This window comes from Artibeus jamaicensis, unplaced genomic scaffold, assembly GCF_021234435.1.
Source record: "Artibeus jamaicensis isolate MK-2021 breed Jamaican fruit bat unplaced genomic scaffold, CSHL_Jam_final scaffold_1689, whole genome shotgun sequence".
Classification (NCBI taxonomy): domain Eukaryota; kingdom Metazoa; phylum Chordata; class Mammalia; order Chiroptera; family Phyllostomidae; genus Artibeus; species Artibeus jamaicensis.
Genome location: NW_026522029.1, coordinates 13,493,676 through 13,519,304, shown reverse-complemented (window position 1 = coordinate 13,519,304; position 25,629 = coordinate 13,493,676). Strand labels below are relative to the sequence as shown.

Sequence of the window (25,629 nt, the reverse complement as noted above, 5' to 3'; positions counted from 1 at the left end):
CAGGGGGCGCATGAAAGGCAACCATACATTGATGTTTCTCCCTCTCTCCTTCCCCTCTAAAGATAAATAAATAAAAAAATAAAATATTAAAAAAAAAAAAGAACACAGCCACCTGGACAGTGCCACCTGGTCAGTTCGCCTGTGCTCTGGGGGCTGCACTATGACATCGGCGCAACCGAGCAACTGTAGCAGGGACCTCACGACCCCGCGTGCTGAGAATGTCTCCTTGGGACGGGGACTCAGACGCCAGGGGCGGGCTTCCTGGTGCCCGGCCTGGTCGACTTGCCCAACAGATTCAGAAAAAGGAAATCCAACTTTGACTAGCTACCATTTTTAATTGTTGAGATGGGACATATTTTCCCAAAAATAAAAAAAATAAATAAATAAAATAAAATAAAGCACTCCCAATGAATGAAAGTTTTTTATATGTCATAATCACTTATATATAAGTACTGGGTAAGAATTTAATTTTCTGTTAAACATCATGTGCTAACATATGAGAAATGAGGAATGTTCACCTTCGAGAGAAGACTATTACAGAAAAACATACAGTCCCCTATTACAGCATATGGGAAGTGAACCCAAAGTAGAATAAGTGATAAAAAGATGCCAAAGTACTTTACAAAAAATAATAATGCTTTATCTATAAACCTCATCTATTATTCTTCTTAAGTTGTAGAAAATGCCAACTATAATTACAAAATATGTATTCCAAACATGCAAACTGCTAATTTTCCACTTGTAAAGGCCTGATTCCAAAAGCAATTTACTTTATGATTTACTTAAGCTTTGCAACTGCATTAAAATATGATAGTATATACACAACAGCTTGTTAACAAGATTATCATAACATTAAAATCATAATGTGGCACTTCAATTATGGATACTTAAAATTAAAGCTAATCCTCACAGTACCAATTTTTATCTCCTAAATAATTTTAGCTATTAGCTGCTTATTCAAAGCCTGTATCTAAGATGATAAGCATCCGAAGTAGGGCCCAGCTCTGCCCTTTCCTTCCGCGCCAGACAAAAGCTGCATCCCTCCCTTTCTAGTCTTGAATACACAATCTCTTGCTCTTAAAGGAAAAATGCCTTTTTTTTTTTAACGTTGGCTCAAGGCTATTTTGCTAATTCTGTGTTTTGTTTTTTTTTCAGTCCTCCCCCAAGGATTTATTTTATTTTATATTTTTTATGTTAGGAAGAAAGACAGTGGGGAGGAGAAACACAGGGTGAGAGAGAGACACAGATCAGCTGCATCTCCTACGCACCCCAGCCAGGGATTGAACCCGCAGCACCCTAGGCACGGGCCCAGGCCAGGGACTGAACCCGTGACTTTCTGGTGGAAGGTCACCTAGTGACCTTCCCTAACCAAGTAAACAAACCTGACCCAGGCGCTCAACGCTATTTACGTTGTTGCCAGTGCTGTTGTTTTAAACAGAAAAACCCTTAGAGGCCAACAGCGCGCACTGTCTTTTCTGGTTTGATCACTTTAAATCTAGCAAGCTGCCATAAAACGGCAGCTACTCACTTGACTTTTTTCCTTCAAATACTGCTTTTAAATAAACCATGTCTGGCACATACACATTCAGCACCACACTGAATGGACCAGTGCTTAGATTCATACGTACAATTATTCATTTACAAATATATAACTGAGTTAACCTATGCCTGATTTCATCGTCTTGTTGTGTCCCAAAACGTATAGTTGATAAGTACACCAGCGATATTTCTCCCACTCAAATTCAAATTCAAGTTCAAAGTAGAGGAAAAGATGGTAAATGAACATTGTTCCAAAGTCATATACAGTGATTGCTAACCAGCCCCTAAAGAACCCAGGAGTATTAGTGCTAAGCATGTATTTGGTTCTATCAAACGTTAGGTGAGAATTAATACAAGGCTTATCTCCTATTTCCCATAAATGGGGAAAAGATTAATTTTTCTTCCGCCCGTCTGAAATCAAATGTCAAATCTCGCTTTGACATTTACACACTCACCCCTGAAGAACACGCACATTCCTAACTTACATGGTAAGCAGGAGACACGGATGAATGTGAGTGTGCAGGGGTGTGCACTTTGGCACATGTGGGGAACGCGCGTGTGTGTATACACTTATATGACACAGATTACTCAAAGCAAACTATGTAAAGTATGTCCAAGCACAACGACGTGCGCACAGTGTAGAAAACTAATCACTCCCCTCCCATCGAAGAAAACTAATCACTCCCCTCCCATTTCCAAACTGCATTCTGATCGGCTGACTCGTGTGGCTGCAACACCATCATCTAGCAGGAGCCAGAGCACACCTGTGTCTTTCGGTTTCACAGGTGACATACACCCCCCTCCCCGGGTGGGGAGGAGTAGGTGCTTCTCTGTAACAGAAATGATAGAAACAAGATGTCTGAATAAGAGAAAAGGGGATATTCTTGTAACGTGATCTGGGGGCTGGGTGCTTTCAAGAGACTTCTATTATTGATCCACTGACTGGAAAAAAAAACTTAAGAGAAATATAATTACGATAGGATCAAGAAAAATGATTAAAATAATGAGCTAACACATTGTTCTTAAATCCAATTTCACAGGGCAAACTACTCACGTAGTTTAAAATCACAGGTATAAATGCACGCAGCCATTTACAATTAGAAAAGTGATTTATGTTTTACCTTTGAAAACGGAAAATGTATTGCAAATGTGAAATCCTCTCTCACCATTGACATCACTGTACAGCATAGTCAGAATTTTTTAAAAATGTATTTCCCTTCCATACTATTAAACAACCTGCTGATTTCACAAGAAGCATTTTATTAATACTTTCTTGGTTTATTGATTTTATATTCTTCTTCCATGTCACTTCAAATTTTCCCATAACCTTGTACTCATTTTCGAGACTACTTATGCAATTCAGTGGTCATAAACACCTCGGCTGCCTTCTCCTCCCCAACACCTATTTTTCATGATTATGAAACAATTTCATTGAACCTCCCTATACATAAATCTTTGTAACCCTAACGGATATTCTGAAAAGCAAAAGGGTCTCCAAAATCCAAATGCTGTCAAGTGTGAGAGGCAGAGAGAGAGAGAGAGAAAATGCACATGTACAGACACAATTTGTATAATATATGTACACACGCACAAAGTTATCCACAAGAATTCGATGAAGTAGGATCATTATAATATTTTTAGCTTCAAGTCTTAATCAGATGACAATACTCCAGTTCGGGGAGATGCACCAGTTGAAACAACATCCATGTGCTCTGTTCTAACCACCATCCTTAGCAAGGGCTGTGAGGCCGATGAAGCTGGAACTCGGACCAGCCAAAGCCATATCCAGGCACCAGGCGTCACCCAATGCTTGGAGCAGACAGTCTCAGGGCCACTGGACAATAACAGAAGAGGGAAACTGAGGGTGTGATTTGCAGATGAATACATCTAGAAGGGAAACACTGGAAAATACACTTTTAAATGTCTCTGAATCACTCTTCAGACCTCAGTCTTCCAATGAGATGCTAGGTAACTATATTCCTCCCACCACTCAAAGCTATTCCAACTAATGGGAAGGAGCATAAAAAAGAAAGCCATTGTAAATGTTTGAATTAATATTTAGAACATGCTGCCTCTCTTAAAACTATTTCCAAGTTTTTATAGAGTTACACTTTCATTTTTGACTCTGTATTAAATGGCGCATCCAAATGACTATTACACACACCAGGAAAAAAAAGCCGGGAAAATGAACTGTGCAACTCAACATCGCCATCTAGTGGCAGAATTCCCAACACGTGACAAAGGCCAGCAAAACGGAAGAGTGGACATTATGTTCTGGGAGTTCCACTCCATAATAACCTAACCGAACAGCGCTTACTGAATAACCTTGGCTCTGTGACTAATACACTAACCTCTAATTGGCCGTATTTGTACTCTGAAAACGTAACTGACGTTCTCCCCATAGAGGTATGTCCATAAATCTAACCAATCTATATTTTTGTGTATTTTATTGTCAAAATGGGTTGCCGAGCATGTTTACTTTTTTTTCCTTAACGACCTATATGCTATACGTACCTTTGTTTTTCAGAATTTGAACCTCACACCTCTCTAGTTATTCTGTTGAAATACCTTCCAATGCCACGTACCTATTAAGCCCACTACTGCCTACAGAACTGAACAGGGGGAAAGACCATTGGGTGATGTTAAAAAATGGTGCCACTTTCCCCCCTGATGTTCAGGATTTATTACAATGGCTCAGACAGGTGCAAAATATCATCATACGGCAATGAAATCACTTTGGCACAGTAACAGGGTTGAGTTGGCAGAGATAAGGAGAAAATAAGATGAAAAGAAGTGGAGAATTTTACCTCTAAATCCACTATTATTATACAGTAGTCAGAGATTTCAGCTAGAGATGATGCATTCTTCTTCTGTCCAGAAAATCTTTTCTCTTATGTCATAATTTTCATAAATCCTGCACAATAGTTCCACACGGCTGTGGAACTACAATGAACTCTGTAAGTCAGGCAAGAAATATTCCTACGGTGCCCTGCATATTAAGACTACACTAAGGTTTTCCGGTCCATATCCTGCTGTTTGACACAGGTCAATTCTTTAAAATAAGTATCATACGTCATATGATGCTTATAAGTATCATATGAACATTAAAAAATTTAATATGCTCATTTTATTAATATTTCATAAATTCCAAAGTATTCTCTCCTAAGGTTTCCTTATTCTTCCTATAAACCCTTTTTAATCCTATATGAAAAGATCCTATGTTTAATCCTACTATTAAAAATAGGTTAATTTAGCTAAAATCACAGTTGAACTCTCTCTCATCTGATTTCACCACTTACCCTACTATTCATATAATTTCTTTCCATTTTTTCCATCTCCTACTTCATTGATTTTCTAATCAGCCATAAAATGTTCCCAGTATAGAAAATTTGGTAGGAGAACAGCCAATTTTAAGCCTGGAAAAAAGTATCTGTAAGTCTATCACCCAATTGTAATAATTTTGCTCTATTTTAGTCCCACTTTTTCCCTTGCATTTCTTATATTCGGTGGACATGATATTCTACACGTAATTTTTATGGTGTTTTTTGCTGAACATAACAACATGTGGATTCTTATGTCATTAAAATCATGCAAAAGATCATTCTAATGTCCAAACAGAATGAATCATGTCACAATTTACCATTATATTTAACATGTATAAACATGAAGGCTCACTACATATATAAAGTCTTTACTTCCTTATTCTTTTTTTCAACAGCAGATAACTGGTTCTATTCAGTTTGCTCACCATTATAATCGACAGTTTGAGGACCAGGCTTAGACTGCCCATAATTTCAATGTCTCCTGCATAACACATCTCAGGAAGCTCGGCTGACGTGGACAAGGTGAGTCTGTTTGCAGGCTCTGGGCATGTACTGGCCCTACCCCTCTGTCCATGGGGCAATGCCCCCACACTCTTACCAGCAGCCTCTAGGGGGCGCTCAAAGGCTCCTCCCTCCTGAACTGCAGTAACATCAATGACCAAAAATTAGGGTGTTTTTTCCCCTATCTACTTTATATACATATATACTTGCCGTTAGAGTTGATTGCTTTCAAAGGTTACTTAATCCTACTCGGCCAATTGTCGTCCATTGAGCTAATCTTTCTGAATCCGTTACATGCATACAGTGCAATACGTTATACTGTTTGATTTTGTGACTTTTCATAATCAAGGAACTAGGTTCAATAAGTCAACGTTTAGTGATTTCTTCAACTGCTTTTTAGCTTCTCATCTCTTTCCTCATCCAACCTCAAAAAGACTGCCTTTCCATAACCTACCGGACTTTGGCTGTTCCATAAACATGGGATTTCCTTTAGCGTGTGTGAGGCAAGACTATGACGTGATTTCTTTTCTCCAAACAGCAAAACAGTGGCCTCTTACAGCACTTACTGAATAACTCCACATGTCCTGGGTGATTCGGGATGCTTTATAATACAATAATAGCGTCATAGGGTCTTCATACGCTCTATCGTCAATCCCCACCCTAACTGGTTGCAGGTAACACACAGAAAAAGCTCCCAAATTCCCATCTTCGTCTTGGGTCTGAGCTCGTTGCTAGATTCTCTTACTGATCCCCAAGGCGCCTCTGCTCCCCACTCTCTTGGGGTTGTTGTAATTGTTCATTTTTGGTTTTCACACCCATTACTGGTACAAACTCCATGTTCAGAGAATGCAGTGGCGTTGTGGCTTTTTGAGTGAATATTACGTTAACAATTCAGAGTTAGACCTATCGCAGCAATCATAACCTACCGGCATGCCTTTCTCCACGGGACCATGGCGAGCTTCCCTCTGCCCACCCCGTACGTACGACGCTGTCAATCACTCAGCAAAGGCGCAATGAGCACCTACTGTGTGCCAATACTGCAGTAAGGCCAAGAACACAAGAAGAGCAAAACAACAACTCTCCTGCCTCATGGGATTTGTTAGGTAGCAGGACAGGTGAATAAATTAGGTTTTATTCTGAAAGGGGAAGGAAACTCTAAATGCTCTTCAGCAGCAGCACGGATTAAACCAGGGGTGTGACTCACAGAGACCACGAAGTCTCCAAGTCTCCGCAGGTCTCCGTTAAAAGCACATCTAAGTTCCTCAGGCACACCCCCCTCTGTGCACCTGAACAAGCCCTACCTGCAGGTTAGTGGGGGTCACTTACCTCTCCCGCTGTCATCCCCTCCTCCGAACCCTCCACTCTGCTGCCAAAACCAGCTTCTATGTTATTCTTCCCACCCCCCTGCCCCCGGGTGTGGGCTGACAGCTAACCGAACGCCGACTCTATCGTCCCTCCGTGTGCTTTCTACGCAGATGCTAAGGGCAAAAGACACCCTCGCCTTTAGATTCAGGGAGCAGGGGAGGCGTCTGAATGATCGCAAGGTGAGACCCTGACCGAACATGGCACAGCCTGGCCAGGAGAGGGGCTGGCTGCGGAGGCAGAGATCTGAGCAGGGGCAGAGCACCTAGCAAATGTGGAGACTCACCCACCCAGACGAAGGCCTGAATGCAGCGGCCATGGAAGGCCATGCTCCGCACTGGGTCCGGTCCCGCTGCGGGGCCTCCAAGGCTGAGGGTACCCAGGACAGGATCACCGTGGTGGGTGCCATGGAGGCTGAGCCAGGAGAGAAGAGAGTGCCTCCCAGGCGCCCCAGGCCAGGCCTGGGGATGAGCAGAGAGCCACCCTGTGTCTTCACTTCCCACATTTGACTTCGTACCTGTTCCCTCTTCTAGGCTGTTGGCTCCCTGAGGGCGAGGCCTAAGCATCATTCACAGGTGTAACCCCCTTGCCTGACACATGACAGAGACCCCCTGAATGTGGAGTAAATAAATGGATGACCACTCCATCCCAGAACTGGACCTTGCCCCCTCCTAAGATGCTACAGAGCTGCAAATTATCCTCATAGTTTCCGTACTTATCCCGTTACCCCCTTCCTTAGAGTCCGTAATGACCCCGGGAAACGATGTCAATTCTTTTTTTTTTAAATATGTTTTATTAATTATGCCATTACAGTTGTTCTATTTCCCCCTTCATTCCCCTCCCCCCTGCATACCCCCTCTCCCACCATTCTCCCCCTTTAGTTCATGACCACGTGTCTCGAGTTCTTTAGATTCTATATTTCCCCTACTGTTCTTGCCCTCCCCCTGTCTATTTTCTACCTACCATCTATGCTACTTATTCTCTGTACCTTCTCCCCCCTTCTCCTCCTCCCACTCCCCTGTTGCTAACCCTCCATGTGATCTCCATTTCTATGGTTCACTCCTGATCTAGCTGTCCTCTTAATTTGCTTTTGTTTTAGGTGTGGTTGTTGATAACTGTGACTTTGCTGTCCTTTCACTGTTCATGTTTCTTTAACTTTTTTTTCTTAGGTAAGTCCCTTTAACATTTCATATAATAAGGGCTTGGTGATGATGAACTCCTTGAATTTGATCTTATCTGAGAAGCACTTTATCTGCCCTTCCATTCTAAAGGAAAGCTTTACTGGATAGATCAATCTTGGATGTAGGTCTTTGGATTTCATGACTTGGAATACTTCTTTCCAGCCCCTTCTTGCCTGTAAGATCTCTTTTGAGAAATCCGCTGACAGTCTGATGGGAACTCTTTTGTAAGTGACTGTCCCCTTATCTCTTGCTGCTTCTAGGATTCTCTCCTTCATTTTAATCTTGGCTAATGTAATGGTGATGTGCCTTGGTGTGTTCCTTCTTGGGTCCAACTTCTTTGGGACTCTGAGCTTCCTGGATTTCCTGGAAGTCTATTTCCTTTGACAGATTGGGGAAGTTCTCCTTTATTATTTGTTCAAATAAGTTTTCCACTGGTGGCTGTTCCTCTTCCCCTTCTGGTACCCCTATAATTCGGATGTTGGAACGTTTAAAGATGTCCTCAAGGTTCCTAAGCCTCTCCTCATTTTTTTGAATTCTTGTTTCTTCATCTTTTTCTGTTTGGTCATTTTTTTCTTCCTTCTGGTCCACTCCTTTGATTTGAGTCCCAGTTTTCTTTCCATTACTATTGGTTTCCTGTGTATTTCCCTTCGTTTTAATTAGTTTAGCCTTCATATGTTCCTCTAATTTGTGACTAAAATCAACCAGTTCTGTGAGCATCCTGATCACCGGTGTTTTGAACTGTGCATCTGAAAGTTTGGCTATTTCTTCATCACTTAGTTTTATCGGCTCTGGGGCTCTGAGTTGTTCTTGAGCCATGTTTTGATCTGTTCATGCCTGTTACGTATGAGGAGCAGAGCCTTAGATGTTCACCATGGCGGGGCCACCCAGGTCGGTGGTTTGTGATGCTGTATGTGGGGGCGGGGTCAGAGAGGGAGCAATGGCGGTTCCCTCTTCGGCTTCCCACCGCTGGGGCCTGCATGGTCTGTCTCACCACTTGCTCCTTCACCGGTTTATCTGCTTGTGAATGTGTGACCACGGTCCGTCCTCAGTGGGTCCGCCCGCTGCTCCACAGTGGGTCCGCCCACTGCTGCTGGTGCACCTGGGTCTCGCACCCAGGTCGGTCCGGTGGATCTTTCCTGCCTGCCCCCGCTCTGCTGCTGGCTCTGCCCCTCTTACCGGTTTGGCTAAAGCGTTCGTTGTCGTCAGACTTCCATGTAGTTCAATTTTCTGTGGTTTGGATGCATTTTTGTTGCTAAAACTTTGTTGTTTTTAAACTTGGTTGTGTGAGAAGGCGAAGTGCTTCCACCTACGCCTCCATCTTGGCGGAAGTCTACGATGTCAATTCTTCATCACAGCGCATGAGATGCTGGGTAACTGTCTCCGAGACACAGGAAACACGTGTCCAGCCAGCCTCCTGGGACTAGCCCCACTTGGAGGTTTTAAGCAAGGCATTCCCACCTGCCCCCTCCCCCATCTTCACCTTGAGGTCCTCAGCTGTACCCACAGCCCCTGCCCCCCTCCTCTGCTTCACTCGCACCCAGGACCCTGGTGAATGGGGACAGATGCCACTGAGGGGAACAGTCTTCCTGAGTTTTGTGGCAACACATATTTGAAAAAGCTTGAAAATGTCTGCGGCACGTCAGGCCACACTGGCCCTGACACCACTGTGAACCTGCACCCTCCCGCCCTTGCCCAGGGCCGTCCCCTCCGCTGGTGACCTGGCCATGCCAAGTGGCTCACCCTGCCCGTGGTTGGGTCAGAGGCAGAGCCCACCCTCCATGTCCCTCCACGACTGGTCACGGGTGAGAGGAGAATTCGCCTGTGGCCTCTCCCCGCACTATCCCCGTATTCTAAGAGTCTGACAGCCAGACAACATGGTACTGACCTGTTTCCAGAATCTTACCCGCAACGGAGTGGGCTCCAGCCATGTTTTCTAAAGGCAAATAAAACAAAACAAACAGCCACGCCCACCGTATCCCACACTGTCCGATGCTTCTAGTTGCTAAATGATTTCATTGTGTTTAGTGACACTAACCACTGCCAATAACACGCGTGTATGCATGTGCAATGGATGCACACTATGTACACAGCGAGCAGCGCGCAGCCGCAGAATTACACGCCGACTGAAAAGCTCTGGACCCCTGCTGGACCCTGGGGAAGGGCGGCGGACAGCCTCGCCCACCAGGTAACACTCGGCGTTCTCATTAGTTCAGCTCTCCTTTCTTAAAAACACAACATCCTGGTCTTTTCCTATGACAGCCATTACCACCGAATTCGGCAGAACGTAATCATCTCTTTGTATGCGGTTCTCCCATAATTCAATCGTGGGTTTTTTTTTCCCCTTGATGAAAAATTTTCTGTACTAATTAGGGGCACGTCCCTTATTTATTGTATCTCCCTCGCTCACCTCACCCCCCCCCTTTGCCATTCTTTCTGTGGTGCTGGCCTCCGGTTCTTTTATTCTCTTTGTCTTCCTGTGTGTCTATGTGTTTTTTAACTGAATAGACACAAAAATACAGAGAGTGAACTGTAGCTTCCTAAACAAATATTGGTGTGCACACTTAATATATTCAAATTATTATACGAGGTGCGCACCCAGATGCCATATTCGGTTTATAACTGGCTTGTTTTGGAAAGAGGATAAAGACCACATTGAAAAGAGGAGGCAGGCTCACAAGTTCCACAGTGACCTTCCCCACAATATCTTCTACACCTTATTTTTAATTTACTGCTATTTTCAATAACTTCTGATTGCATTTTATGTAACTACAAATTCTCTATTGTGTATTCAGTTTTATTTTTCCCTCTTTTTTTTTTATTAGTAAAGACATTAACAATAAAACAGGCTCCTTTGCTCCAGCTGGTAATTTCTCCGCACTAGTAATATATTATTCCTCTTTTCCTGACATCATAATCATCTATGCAGAAGTACCATGTATCTTTGTGTAGAAGCTACTGTTTCCATTAAATTTAATTACCTCCCCCTGTGGTTTTAAATAGAAGTGGCTTCAAAATGAGGGCAGCTTCTATTAAATTTAATTACTTTCCCCTGCTGCTTGCATGGGAAAGGAGGTTGCTAAATGAAATCAGCTTCTAAACTAGACTATATGGTAACTGTGTCCTGGCAGCAGCAAACTGCACCCACACTCCCCTTCTGTGACAGTGCCTAGGTGTGTCCTTTCTCTCCTTTTAAATTTGGCGTGGCCTTGACTTAAGACCCTGCACAGAAAATGAGCCCTGACAGAAGAGGTGCATTTCGAAGCCAGTCTCAGTTTCGTAGATTAAATATGAAGCTAAATATGCCCCTGTCTGTATGACAATGTTGGGAATCGTCCCAACATTGGAGGCTGGACTCAGCTCTAAGTTAATACCACTAACTGTTGCTGGGTGACGAGTTTCATAATTCACACCTTTTTCATGCCTAGTAAACAGCCTTCCTCGGCCCTCACCAGATGGATTTCAATGCTGCTTCCTAAAAGTTAATAAAAAGGCCTCGAGTTGGGGAAGAAATGCAAAGAAATATTCACAAATAGCAATGTTAAAATGGAAAAAAAAAAACCCATCAGGCCCATTAGAGACTACTACAGCCTTGAAAAAAGTGAATCTATATGCTCTGTAACCGTGTGAAAACACAAATCCGTTTTTAAAATACCATGATATAATCCTATAAAGCCCAATACAATATGAAATTTTAAGCACCTCTTTTTTTCATTAAATATTAATTAGGAGGAAATACTATTCAGTTTAAATGGCCATTGTACTGTTTGTTTGTTTATTTTACTTTTTTTTTTACAGACGGAATTTAGATGAACAATATTTCCATTCAATCACGCAGTTTAGTATACACATAAAACAAGACACCCCTTAAGCATTTTAAGTAACAAATTAAACATTTACATTTTTTACTGTGCACTGAGGCTTAACATTTATGCAGCTTCAAAACCAAAGTACAGCCTCAAGGGAAGTCTCTCCACTGACAAATTAATACCTTAGAGAACAGAGCTGAATGGTGGCAATGAACTCATTTGTTCCCCCAATAATGAAGAATGACTTTTTCTTTACCACATCTGTGACGGTTGCCATGGTGACCCAGACTTACCTCATTGCCTCTCGCAGAGCTCCCCGCTCACCAAGAGTCGTGTGCTTGATGTCATCAAAATTATTCTCCAGCTTCTCACAGCCCTGCCACACATCAAAAAATGCATCAGTCCTCCGGCACCCAGGGATAAAAATCATATCTGTGCAATTATGGGAAAGTGTAATTGATTATATTGATGACGGACTCGGGAAAGATACGCACGCTGCTTTAATTGGGTAGGATTCATTAAAACTGACAGTGTGGATTCAACAGTGATAAAATAAAAGCATCGATGATACAGCTGTCGCAGAACTCTTTCTCCCCGCTTCCCAAATTTGGGAAAATAGGAGAAATGAATAAAAATCAGTTCTCTGATTTAATCTTGAGCATATCAAAAGCTGATTTAAATTTTAAAGAGAAACTCATTAAAGTTTGGAAATTATGATTAACCATATATGATAAATATTTAGTTCTAAATAAATTAGTATTTACTAAGATGAAAAGGTAGAACTCCAGTATAATAATTGAAAAAAACCAATATTTTGGTACCCCAAAATTATAAGATCATTAAATGACAATTATATATATAATGTTTATTATACACACGCACACTTCTTATAATTAAGTGACATCATAACAAGTTGTTAGCATTACTGGGCTACATTTTCTAAAATGTTTAAATTTTACTATAATTTTAACTATTATTTTATTTATAACTAAATCTTACGTGACTGTAGTAACTTTAAAAAACATAATATACAGGATTAAATTTTAGACTAAAAAATGTATCCATATAAATTCCTGGCACTTTAGATTTCATGAAGAATTTAGTAGTACCTAGGTAATAAAATAACTCAATTTAGCATTTTAGTCAACAGAAAAACTAAATAATAAAATTTTAAATATTAATGTTTTGTGTTCTCAAATTGTAAACAGTATGCTGAATTTTAGATTACACGTTTTATATGAACAATTTCCAATGTTTAAGAATTTATTTATTTAAAAATCTCTCAGTATATACGTACTACTATTCTTACCCTGATTTTTAAAAGTGAGCCAAATTAAGGCAAAGATCCTTTTCAACACATATTTTTGAAATAAAAATCTTGCCAATTACCACAATGTATCTAAAATAATTTGAAGTCTTAGGAACAGTCCTCTTTTAGGTAAATTGGAACTAGCATCTCATGTCCTTTGGTTTACCCTTTTCACTTTAGTTAAAAATGTCTTTTCACAAAGAGAACTTTCTATTGTCAATGAGGCTCAATTTATTATTGCTTAAATTTATAGTGGGTGCTTTTCATGTCCTGGGTACAAAAGCTTTGACTTCCTCAGGCTTATGGATATATTTTCCTCTTACAGAGCTTTATTATTTTACATTTCATATTTAGATGTGCAACCCATCTGGGATTGATATATTTGTATACGGTGTGAGTTCAGAAATCACGCCACCTCGAGGTAATCAATTAAGTCATTACTATTTATTGAACAGACCATTATGCCCTCCACTGTAGTTCAAAATCATCTCTTTCCATCAAGTAAGTCACGGCCCAGGCAGGGTCTGTTTCCATGTCCATAATAGTCAACCGCTCCTTTTCAGATCCTTGCACCTTTAAATATCCCACTATTTCAATTCTTTGTATCCATAATAAATTAAAAACTAACAATAATTATGAAAAAAAGATAATCCAACGGGACGTGAGCCAAAGACTATATAAATACTATGTAAAAGAGAATATCCAAATACCCGATTTCAGAAACAAACAAATGTGCTCAATATCACTAGTCACGAGGAAGATGCAAATTTAGACAATGAGATGCCACCGCACAGTTTTGGAAATGACTAAAATGAGAAGCCAGATCAGACAAAGTGTGTGGGTGGTGTTTGGGTTTTGTTTTTTTCTTTTCAGTACAAAAAGCAACCACAGCACTGCTCTTGGAAGTGTAAAGTGTTATGACCGCTTTGTAAAGCAATTTGGCAGCACTTTCAAAAGAAAGTGAACCTTCCCCCCCGGGAATACACTCTGAGCAAATACGTAACATGTTCACCTAAAAGTCTTGTACAAGAATGGTAACAGTACCACTGTTCAAAGCAGCCCCAAACTGGAAACAAGTCAACTGCACATCAGGATGAAATGTGGAAGGAATGACGAATGAGCATAGTGGAAAACTACATGGCAGTGAGGAAAAACAGACCGTAGCTGGGCGGAGTTACATCAACGCAGCTCAGAGCCGCAACACCCAGCACGGAAAAGAGCACAGGGCAGAATCATCCCATTGACACAAAGTTCAAAAACAGGCAAAGCCATGGCGGGTAATCCAAAAGTGAAAAAAAGGAAGCAATGCCATTTATGAGCATGAGGCGAATACAATACTTCCAAACACATTTAACAAAAGAAGCCTAAGGTTTGCGCACTGAAGAAAATAAAACATCCTAAAAAAATGGTTAAAAGACCAAAACAGATGGAAAGACATCCCATGTTCATGAATTAGAAGATGTGATGTTGTTAAAGTGTTACTCCTGCCTAAATTGATCCAAAGATTCAGAGCAATTGCTACAAAAGTACCAGCTGACTTTTTATCTCTGCAAGTCTTGACAAGAGGATCTTAAAATTCATGTGAAATTGCAAGGGGTCCAGAATAGTCATAATAGTCTTAAAAAGAGAAGAGCAAATTTGAAGAACCCCTATTCCCTGATTTCAACATTTCTACAAAGCAAAAGTCATCACGACAGTGTGAAGCTGGTGTAAGAATGGGCATACAGTGCAATGTATAAATATCTATACACACATTCATAACAGCATTATTCATGGAAGACAAGTAGGAAAACCAAAAAATGTCAATCAAATAATACATGGATAAACAGATGTGATAGACTGATACAATGGAATATTATTCAGCCAGAAAAAGGGAAGTCGTGATCTGTGCTCCAATGTGGATAAGACTTGGAAACATTTTGCCAAGTGAAAAAGGCAGGTATGGAAGGCCACAGTGTATGATTCTATGCCTACGAAATACACAGAATAGGCAAATCCATAGGGACAGAAAGGAAGTGATTAGTTGCCGGGGCTGAAGAGATGGTATCAGGGTTCCTTTTTAAAGAGGTTAAAGGACTCTGGAATTAGCGGTCATCGATGCATAACTTGGTGAATATACTGAAAACAAGTAAATCGAATACTTTTAAAAGAGTGAACTTTATGGCACGGGAATATCTCAATAAAATTGTTATTTTTAAAATAGGCAAAACAAATTGAGATGTTGGGAGGTGGTGGATCACAATAACAGGAGGAACCAGGGCAGGGGTGTCAAACTCATTTTCATGGGGGGAGTGGGGCGGAGCCCACATCAGCCTCATGGTTGCCTTCAAAAGGCTGAATGTAATTTCGACTCCTTAACAGTTAAGGAGCAGTTACATTTACACAGTCCTAAAATGATTTTGGCCCTTTGAAGGCAACCTTGAGGGCTGATGTGGCCCCCAGTGAACTTGAGTTTGACACCCCTGAACTAGGGAGTCTCTAGGACTCTGTTGAAGTCATTTAGTGAAAACTGATGGAACCAAATTCTTAAGATATGTTTACTTTCCCAGGTGCTTACACTACATTAAACAGTTTTTAGGGGAGAGTTTGAACTCTGGTCAAGAAATAATGCAATCACACCTCACTGGAGTTGTAAGTAGAGCACGCATATAAGAATCTCAAAGAATCAAAGACTTCATAAACATTAGCTACCAGCTCAGAGTAATGAAATAGCATTTTACTGTTTATTAAAATTCTGCACAATTAATTCAAACTTATCCTGATCAAGTCTTGATACTTCATTCACTCAATGATGGACTTTCTCTCTCTACAGTGACTAGTCTTAAAGGGTGACGTTTAGACAATTATAAATGCAAAGACGAGCAACTGAATTCTTTGGAATGAATGGCCTTTGGAGAATAATTGTCCAGTACTTAGAATATACACCAAGTTCAGTTGGAGTTGGACCTTTAGAATAGAGAGTAGAGTTTTCCTTTCTCTTTTGCTTCTAATAGTGGTAGTGAGATGAAAGAAAGAAAGAAAGAAAGAAAGAAAGAAAGAAAGAAAGAAAGAAAGAAAGAAAGAAAGAGAGAGAGAGAGAGAGAGAGAGAGAGAGGGAGGGAGGGAGGGAGGGAGGGAGGGAGGGAGGAGAAAGGGAGGGCGCAGGAGGGAGGAGACGAATATAAAATTTTTACTTTACAAATTATAGTGCCCTTTGAATATTTCTTGGAAATAATAATTTTAAAAAAGAATTTCATGTTCATAGATGTTCACTGTAGTATTTTTGTGGCAGTGAAATAATAAATTTAAAAAAAAACTTTACACTTCACCAATCAGTGAATGGTTAAATAGGTCTCTAAATCTGAGGATGTTGCTGTTTAGGATGGATATTTAACAAGCCAATGTTTATATAATAGCATGTAATTTTTTAAAGGACACTGTACAATTAAATACTATGTATATGATTACAGTTATAAAAAATAAGCAGAGTCAAAAAAGATGAGAAATGAACGTTTAACTCAGATTATCACAGAATGTTGAATAAACAAGAGTGTTTCTTTTTCACTTATACTTTTCAATAGTTTTCAGTTTTAGTGACAGGTTTATGTTTCTTTTTTGACCTCAAGATAATTCATAAGCAATTCAAATTTTCTACATTTTTGGAACTACAGGGTGGGGTAAAAGCAGATTTGCAATTGTGACCATGTGAAACAGTTTATTCTTATTATTATTTATGAATTATTGCATTAGTTTCCACATGAACTGTAAACTACTTTTGATATGCCTTGTATTGTATTTTCTGCCAAATATGCTGTTTTTATAAAATATAACAAAGTAAATAAGTGCTAATAAGAGAAATTGATATCAATCAGAATTTGATTTTTTAAATATTTAATTTTTCTATTACAGATATACTTCACTGATTAAGACTTTTACCTATATTTTCCTGGCTGGTGTGGCTCAGTGGATTGGGTGCTGGCCGGCGAACTGAATAGTCGCCAGTTAGATTCCCAGTGAGGGCACATGCATGGGCTGCCAGCCAGGTCCCCAGTAGGGGGCGCACGAGAGGCAACCAAACATTGATGTTTCTCTCCCTGTTTCTCTCTCCCTTCCCTTCTAAAAATAAATAAAATCTAAAAAAAAAAGGTTTCTACCTACTTTAATTATTTGCCAATGACTTCATAAAGGTTTTCAAATTTCAATTTGCCCACAGAAAAAGTTTTCACTTCTCTGTTGGCCGTCTTTACTGATGCACACAGGTATCATGTTGAGCATGATAAAAGAAAATAAAGCCATGTAACAACATGACTCACATTCATTAACTACTTTCAAGCTACCATATAGCTTACTGTTAACGGCTGCTAACCCCATCAATTCACATGAGTCACTGCTTACATTTAAATCTTAAAGGAGAAGTTTTCATAACCTATCGTTTTTCGCAAACTTTATGCCTCTCCACATGGAAAACAACATCTATTTTTGATTTGATGCTTCTTCACAGATGGTTTATAAATCAGACGTGGGAATAGATATATCTATTTCATTGCTATGGACATATTTGTAATAAATCTCCAATTCTGTGTATATATACCTATATACAAACACATATTACATATAATATATATGATTAATATATACACAGACATTATGTATATTATATATATATAATCAGCTACATGGAGTCATTTAATAGAAACAAAACTGTCCTTTCACAAGATGTTCTTGTTTGGTATGGTTGGCTTTTAAGAAAATCTTAGCCTTTATCAAGGATTAACAAAACCACCTAACACTGTATCTGAATCTCTTTATTTAAAAACAATTGTTTTGAGTTAAGGTACTCTTTTTAAACCTACGGTGCTATTGGAAATGTGAAAAATAATCATTAAAACCAATGGAATGGCTGGATAATTGCATGACTGTAATTAAGAGAGAATTTTAAGATCTCAATGTAGCCATTTGAGGTTAATCCCTCGACTAGAGCAACAATGCCCTTGGCAACAGAAAGTCACAGATAACAAACATGCCGGGCGCTCCGCTACCACCGTGGGACACGCCAGCTCCGAATCAAAGCCGAATACAGCTGGATTCCACAAAAGCCTCTTGCCATCCCCACATCCAAGTCTCAAGTCCCTTGGGAAACACTGTATGATAAAATGTAATACCCACAAATTTTTTAAAAAATAACAGTATCTTATTATTTCCGATCACTTATCAGTCTTTCCTAAAAATGATTGTCACTCTGATCAATTTTTTCAGAAGCGTTCATTTTAGAGTAAAATCCATGCACAGACAACTTTCTGAAAACGATTTTTTTAGGACATTTTAGTTTTTTGGAATCACAGTTTTTCAGTGGTTTCAGAATCTCAAAAGGGTCCAGATGTTACCACAAAAAAATGCATTTGCCTCCTTTTCTATGTGGTGGATTGAGAGTGTAATGAAGGAATACATACAATTTTTTGTTGCTCTGTTTTTCTTTTGGCCCTGAAATCCCTTAGCACCTTCCTCCTCTTGCCACCTGCACTGTAATTTAAACTTTTTCTTGGCTTCTACGGCTACAGAGGAACAAGTTGAGAAAAGACATGAAAGAAGAGATTGTGGACAAAAGTTCAATGCCACCAACCCAGTGCCAACAGGAGTCCCCAACATGGGGGTGGGAAATGGAGAAACATTGTTCAGACCAACAGTTTGCAAACTGAGAAGGTGTGGCCTCTGGAGGAAAATGAACGTGCATTCCTCCAAGAGAAAAAATGAGCGGCGTGCTTGTGTAGAGGACGCTCCTGCCCTGGTCCCTGGCTGGTCCATTTCCACGCAAATACGGTACCCAAACGTGTACACTATGAGTGGTCCCAACAACACTGTTCCAGTTGTTTCAAAGTGCGCATGCTGATTGGCTATTACGGGTCCTCCGGTAAAGATACAAATAAGGCTATGTCTGTGCCATTCTGATTGGATGGGGCATCGGCCCATCCGCCAATAGGATTCCAGGAACTCCTTTCTAAGGTTGGGCTCAGGCCACTAGGCCTTCAGCTTTTCCCTGAAATGCGTCCTGCCTTCCAGGCCTCTGCAGAGAGTGGCTGCTGGACTTTGCTTATGGATTTGGGCCCAGTTAACCACAAGGGGTCCTTTTTCCCAAATCTATTGCATTTCAGGGTCTATAAAATTAATAGAATTACTGAATTCTGAGTTCTTAAAAGCCCAACCCTAGCATAAAACGGGAAGGCTGGAAGACCACTTGACCATCTAGTTTTTCCAGCCACAGAGATAGGAGACAAAGATATCCACTTGAAGGCAGAAGTATTATAAGCAAAGCTGGGCTCAGCAGCCCGTGGCAGCCCTGCTGCCCTCACTGGATCCGGGAACTGAGAGCAAAGCACTCAAACTTCGCGGAGCCCGCGCCCCAGAGCATTTCTTCGGGGCATTTCTTCATTTTAATGATCAAAAGCCTCAGTGTCAGTAGTGGTTTAATCTGGAAGCGGCTAAAATTGTGTATCTTGTCATGAAGTGGAAAGGCTGATGAACATGAGTGTTGGGTTGCCTACCAGAAGAGGACAGAACGTCCCATGCTTCACCTTCCCTGAATCTGATGCACGTGGCCTACAGTGCCCAACAAACCAACAAGGAAAGCAGCATAAGCCCAGTGAACAGGTGAAAGGTCTAATGGCTCCCTTGACCGAAATCACTTGTGTGTCCTGAAATGGATATCAAACCCAAAATTTTAAAGATTCTTCCAGAACAATATACACACGACACAATGAAGGCAGCGATACAGGAGGTGAAATCTAATTCAGAGGAACACTGGTCCTCTACCGTGAGGCGGTCAACATCTCCAGCAACTGACATCTAGTCATCCCTAAATAAAACTGAGGCAACCAGTCCCAGGGTCCCGTCCGCCATCCATAACATGTCCCTGACACTGGGGACAACTACATGCAAAGTGGAGCCACTGTCCTCCTTTCAAAGTCTATTTTCAAACCCAGTTCATGAGTATGAATCTGGGAAAAACTACAAAACTCGTTTTTAAGGACCGACACGTTACTGTGTTGTGCACCCTAGGGGACTCTGGGGGTTAGCGCAGACTACCCCAGAAGACGATTTCAGGCATAAAAGTAAGACACGGAGCACTCATTTTCCAGGACAGAAAAAAAAACCCCCACCAAACAAGTCTAAAACATTACCTTGTTCGTGGTGATGACTCGCACGTCCTACTCTTCCAGCATCTCGTGATTCCCTTTGATCAGGACAGTTGCAGGAGAGAGCTGTCCTGGTTGCAGCAGGAGAGAGCTGCCCTGGTTGCAGCAGAAGCAAGTTGGTGCATGTGTTTGGGAGGAAAGAAGGGAGGGGAGGGCAGAGGGTAAACAAAAGGGAAGAAGGGACACAGAGAGAGAATGAGCGAGCTGCTCGGTTTAGTGAGCACAAGCAGAACAATTAGTGACGAGTCCTAAAACACCAGAACAGGAAGCACACCCAGGCACACGCACACCTAGGTGCACGTACATCACGGAGCAGGCCAGCTGGGACACCCAGGAAAAGGTACTGCATTGAGTGATGACCAGTCCATTTGCTACAACAAGCCGGGGCCGCCCCTACTCAATCCAGAGGACACTGTAAATGCATATTAGCGGCACTGGCTCCAGCTGTTCAGCACAGAAGGGGGAGTGGTAGGAAACTGGCCTACAAGGAGGGCTCACTCTGGGTCAGACCCTCTCCCGGGTGCTTTCCCCATGTAATCTGCACGAGAACTACAGGTACCCTTACTTCACAAATGAGGAAACAGGCATAGGGAGATTTAAGATCATTATACCCAGGTCACATGGCTAGCTAGCAAGGGACAAATCAGGGACTTGAACCTGAGTCGTCTATCCTGGGAGCCAGGCTCACACCCCCCAGAGACTGCTTCAGAAGAGAAAAATGAATAAAGCGAGTGTAATAAAGCTCTGAGCAGGCCCTCTTTGAGGTGTTTGTTGTTCAATTGAGACACCGGACTGTGGGGAGAACAGTCCATGTGCAAAATGGGTGTAACTCCCCGCCAGATCCTAATTTCTCTCCTGATTGCTACGTGTTACAATGTAGCAAAGGGGGGACTCAGATATACACGGGTTTAAGCCAAATTAATACCCATAAATATTTTGCATGAAACAGTCTTTCTTTGGGTCTGCGACGCCACCATGACAAATATAATGAGCAATTAAATTCCCAAGTGCTCAGAGTCTGGCAGCAATTAAAGCAGAAACTCGAAAGCAAGCATCAGAAAGAACTGGCTTGGGTGGCCTGATGCCAAACGAATTCCCACGGGGTGAGGGCGGGTCTCGAGTTCCGACTGGAGTAGATTGTATAGTGTTTTCTATCTCATCTGTGTTAAGGACTGTGGGAAAGTATAAAAGAACACGAGTAGAACATCATCAGCAACGTGGGAACAAAAGAACACGTCAGCAGATCGCTGGCTGCTGAGGCACTAAAATAAGATCACTGAGTTATCTTTGCTTAACTATGCCACAGGATAGCAGCTTCAACCAGCTATGGGTGAAAAAAAAGCACAACTGTTAGCCAATCACGTTACTGCGCAAGAGAAGTGATGACCACGTGACCTAATTTGCATAGGGCGGAGGAGAAGCAGGAGTGTTAGCGAATCACCTTACTGTGCAAGATAAGTCATGATGACCATGTGACTTAATTTCCACGGGACGGCGTTTCTTTTATGAAATCGTCACAGTAAGTAGAACAAAATAGAGTGGATCTGAGCTTTATACACTAACCAAATTTTATAAACTAGAAAACCGATTTTAATGAATGAGAAAACTCAGTTCTAAATCATCCAGGCCACAGAGAGTTAGTTAACGGCACTAGGTAACGGCACAGCCACTGATAACACAACCTCAAATCAATCGATAGAATTTCAGTTCAGGAAAAAAAAATTACCTGAAAGTCTGCCACATGCTAGACATCCCACCAGGCACCAGGAGGATCAAGGTAAATAGGACAAGACCCCAAGATGCTCACAGTCCAGAGAGAGGAGGTAATTCTGGAGCAGAGGTATCTGCGAGCTTATTACTTCTAAATAGGTCTTTGATATGAGCCAGGATTTTTCAGATTAAGGAAAACAAAAGACTAATAAGGTAGGAAAATTGGCTTCAGCCCCCGATCTCTGTGTTACTCCGGACACTAGCTAAGTGTCCGGAGGCAGGTAACTTAATTCAGTTTATTCTAAGTGAAATAGTCTCACACTCTTGAGTTGCCAGTGGAATTTAAGAAGATAACACCTGGCCATCATTTAGTACATTGAACTAACAAGGTTTTCAGTAACTGGCGGGAGAAGAAAAAGATAAAGAGGAAGAGGAGGAGGAGTGTCCATGAATCCCACCTCAGCACCACTGGGTCAGATTTTATGGGGGGAGAGATGAAAACACACGTTTTTCACATTTTCTAGCTGCTTCTGATGAATAATAAAGTCAAATAAATATAGTATGTATGAAAAAAGTTAATGTTTTGACCATAATACCACTACAAGCACATAATGAAAATCATGCCCCTTTTCTTTTAAAAAATTAAGTATTCAAAAAATACATCTGCCCATACAGGACAGAGCAAAAGGCAGGCCTATGGGAGTGTGGCGGTTAGGGTAATAACTGGGTGTAATAACTGATAGTTTTCATTTGAACATTTCCCCTAAAGTGTCGTACAGTGTGCTTGAGTGTGATAATGTTGTTACAGAATGATATGCTTGTGATTTCATAGTAAAAGATTGTGTAATTACAAAGGGCGTTATTTGTGCCACACCCTGTATCTACAATATGCCACACACAGAATTTCATGGGCCAGTGGATTCCCTGAAACCCGCCTATGGTGCTAATGTCCACACTGGCCACATTTTATTTAGGGAAGGATGAGTTTGCAAGGGACCTAGGTAACATGGGAATGCAAGTTACAAATCAGTTGTTCTGTGCCTTGAGGAGGGATCCAATAGTCGGCAAATTTCAACTGGTGTTTTGATAATGACGTTTAGGTTCAAATGACTAATAAAAAGCGTGATGCGAAAGTCGACCCTTTTGCCAAGCTAGAAATCAAAGCCAAACATCCATTCATCGGACATTTATTTAGAATCTAATAGGTGCTGGACACTGAACTGTCACTGAGGATACAGAGGCTTAAAAAAAACAAAATTGGAAAACTCTTCTTTTTAAAAAAAAAAAAAAAACCCAAGTCCATACGAGAAGGTCATCATTACCACGCAAGTGTGCTCGGTGGAGCGGGTGACCCACTGCCATTTATTAACCTTGCATTCATGACCACGAAGTCGGTGACTCTCTCTATTCTGAAGGTCCCACAGGGGACATCACCAGGGAGGCAATTATAAATTCACACTTTAAAATCTGAGGCATTCAAATAAAATAGCACACCCCGAGTTATATACTACCCTGTACAGTTCTCAGATGGTTGAATGGGGCTTAAGTCGATGGTTTTCTTCAGGCAGCCAGAACCATCGGGAGGAGGTAATAGCTGTGCCTCTATTTTTGTGTAGCCAGAAACTCCTCAGCCCTGAGCCCCTCTAAAGAAGGGGTTCGTTAGGGGAACATGCTCTTCTGGCTCAGCGTTCAATTTCAGTCTGGCCCTCAACAAAAAAGACTCGAGACTACCCCACTGATGTTCTTCACAAGGCAAGCAAGACAGTCCTCAGATTTTTAAAAAAAAACCCAGACAATCATTCTAATACCAATAGACGGTTTCCAGCTCTGAACGAGAGGTTCATATTTCAATAGGTAATTGCTTTTCCCTTCGGTATGTCTTAACTAGTCCCATCTTTTCAGGGAACATTAAGACGTAATCATATTGAGCTAATGTCATTTCACTAATGGTGGCCAGTTTGAAACCGGGCTCTGTCTGGGAGAACCCATGTGAGTCACCGTGAAAGGGAATATAATACAGAAGAAGCGATCGGAGATGGGGAGACAGAAAATTGGTTTTAAAGTTCCAGTTTTGTGACTGAAGTGGTATGGGTTCACAGGAAAACGCTCAACATCTCAACCAGCAAATATCGCCCCACAGGGCAAAGGTATCGACAAAGATGATAAAAGTGATGAGACCGCCTTCAGAGTGTTGTCGAGAGGATAAATTAAATGAGATCATGTAACGGAAATGACACCCTGACAAGGAAGCGCCGTTCAAGTGTTCCTATGCAATTAAGGGGACAAATAGACCCTGCAGATTCAAAGTCTGAAACAAAAGGTATCTTAGTGATAGTTGCATTAAAATACTTTAAGATTTCAACCCTCATTCATGGTAAGAATTATGTAACTTTTAGTACTTGCCCAAGGTAAATAAGCAAAATAAAAAAATAAAGGAATACTCTGTCGCTCCCTACCTGTTGCTCATTCATTCCTGTATCTGAAGAAGGTAAAAAGAAAAAAAAAATCAAGATTTACTGTTTAGTCTTAGTGTCTTCTTCAGAATCAGCAAAGAGATGCTCTGAGTTTCTCAAGGTTTACAGGGTAATCAGACAAAACACAGCCTAACCATTTCGGCAAATGCCGTGCAGGACGAGGTGCAGAGGCGCCGCCACCCTCCAACCCCTGCAGGAACCCTGTTCTTTGATTCTCGGAAGTCACTACTGCTGTTTACTGGTTCACAGAATCGTGGCCAGGGGAAGGCTTCCAAGGAACCATGGAAATAAGGGACGTCTACTCTCTGTAGCAGGGAAGCATGTGCCCTTCGGCTCCGGCTCCGTGGGCTTGAAACCCCCCTCCTTCCCTCCCTGGGGACCTGAGCTCTGCAGCCGCTCCCATACCCCCCCCCCCCACACTCCTGTCTCTGTCCCCCCGGCCTTTGCACTGGCCATTCCCTCTGCCTGCAAAATGCTCTTCCACGAGAGTCCCGAGGCTTGCTTGCTCCTCTCCTTGAGGTCTCTGCTTCCCCAACCACTTGCTCTAAAAATAACCACGCCCTCACTGTCTGCCCTCCCCGCCCCACCTGCTTTCTTATCATTCTTCCCAACAGGTACAATACTTGACATGACATCACCGTAGTTTTAAAATGCTGGCTGTGCGTGTGAAGCCAAGAGGTTTTGTTTTCTAATTCGCTGCTGTATTTCTGCACGCTAGCTAACTGTGAAAGGAAGGGCTGTGGAATGAATGTTCTAGAAGCCTGCACATGCTTTTGTGGGACTGGAATCAGAGACTAGCCCCAGCCTCTGTCAGAAGTACAAAAGGAGGTTAGAGAAGGCAGCCAGCTCACTCCCCCGCCTCCCCTCTGCCAGAGACCTCCCTGGGTGGCCCCCGCCAATGGCTGTGGCGTGGTCCAACTGTGGTTCTCCGGCACTGGAGAATGGCAAGTTAATGTCAGTCGTGCGATGTAATCTGGAGGCCTTAAACTCCAGACCATCCCTTGTCCTCAGAAGCAGTAGGTGGCCCTCCACAAACAGGCAGCATCGAAGCAGGTAAGGAAGCCTCAGGGGTCAGGGTGAAGTGGACAAAAATCAGGTCATTCCACTAATTACTGTCTCTCCACATCTCAAAGACAACTCTGGGTACCTAAGGGTCTTCACGCCGAGGATTATTTTTGGACTCTCATCCAGCAAAGAAGGCTGAACGAACACCCCATTTAATTCATTGTGTCCATTCATGCCTTTATTAATGACA

The 25,629-nt window shown here is 41.7% G+C and overlaps 1 protein-coding gene across 1 annotated transcript in view; it reads right to left on the bottom strand.

Moving 5' to 3' along the window:
• Window positions 1-25,629, bottom strand: part of DPYD (dihydropyrimidine dehydrogenase) — a 499,545-nt gene that overhangs the window by 413,153 nt on the left and 60,763 nt on the right. Inside the window, exon 3 of the mRNA XM_037153081.2 lies at window positions 12,006-12,088. Coding sequence (XP_037008976.2) covers window positions 12,006-12,088 — 83 coding nt within the window. The remainder of the gene's footprint in view (window positions 1-12,005; window positions 12,089-25,629) is intronic.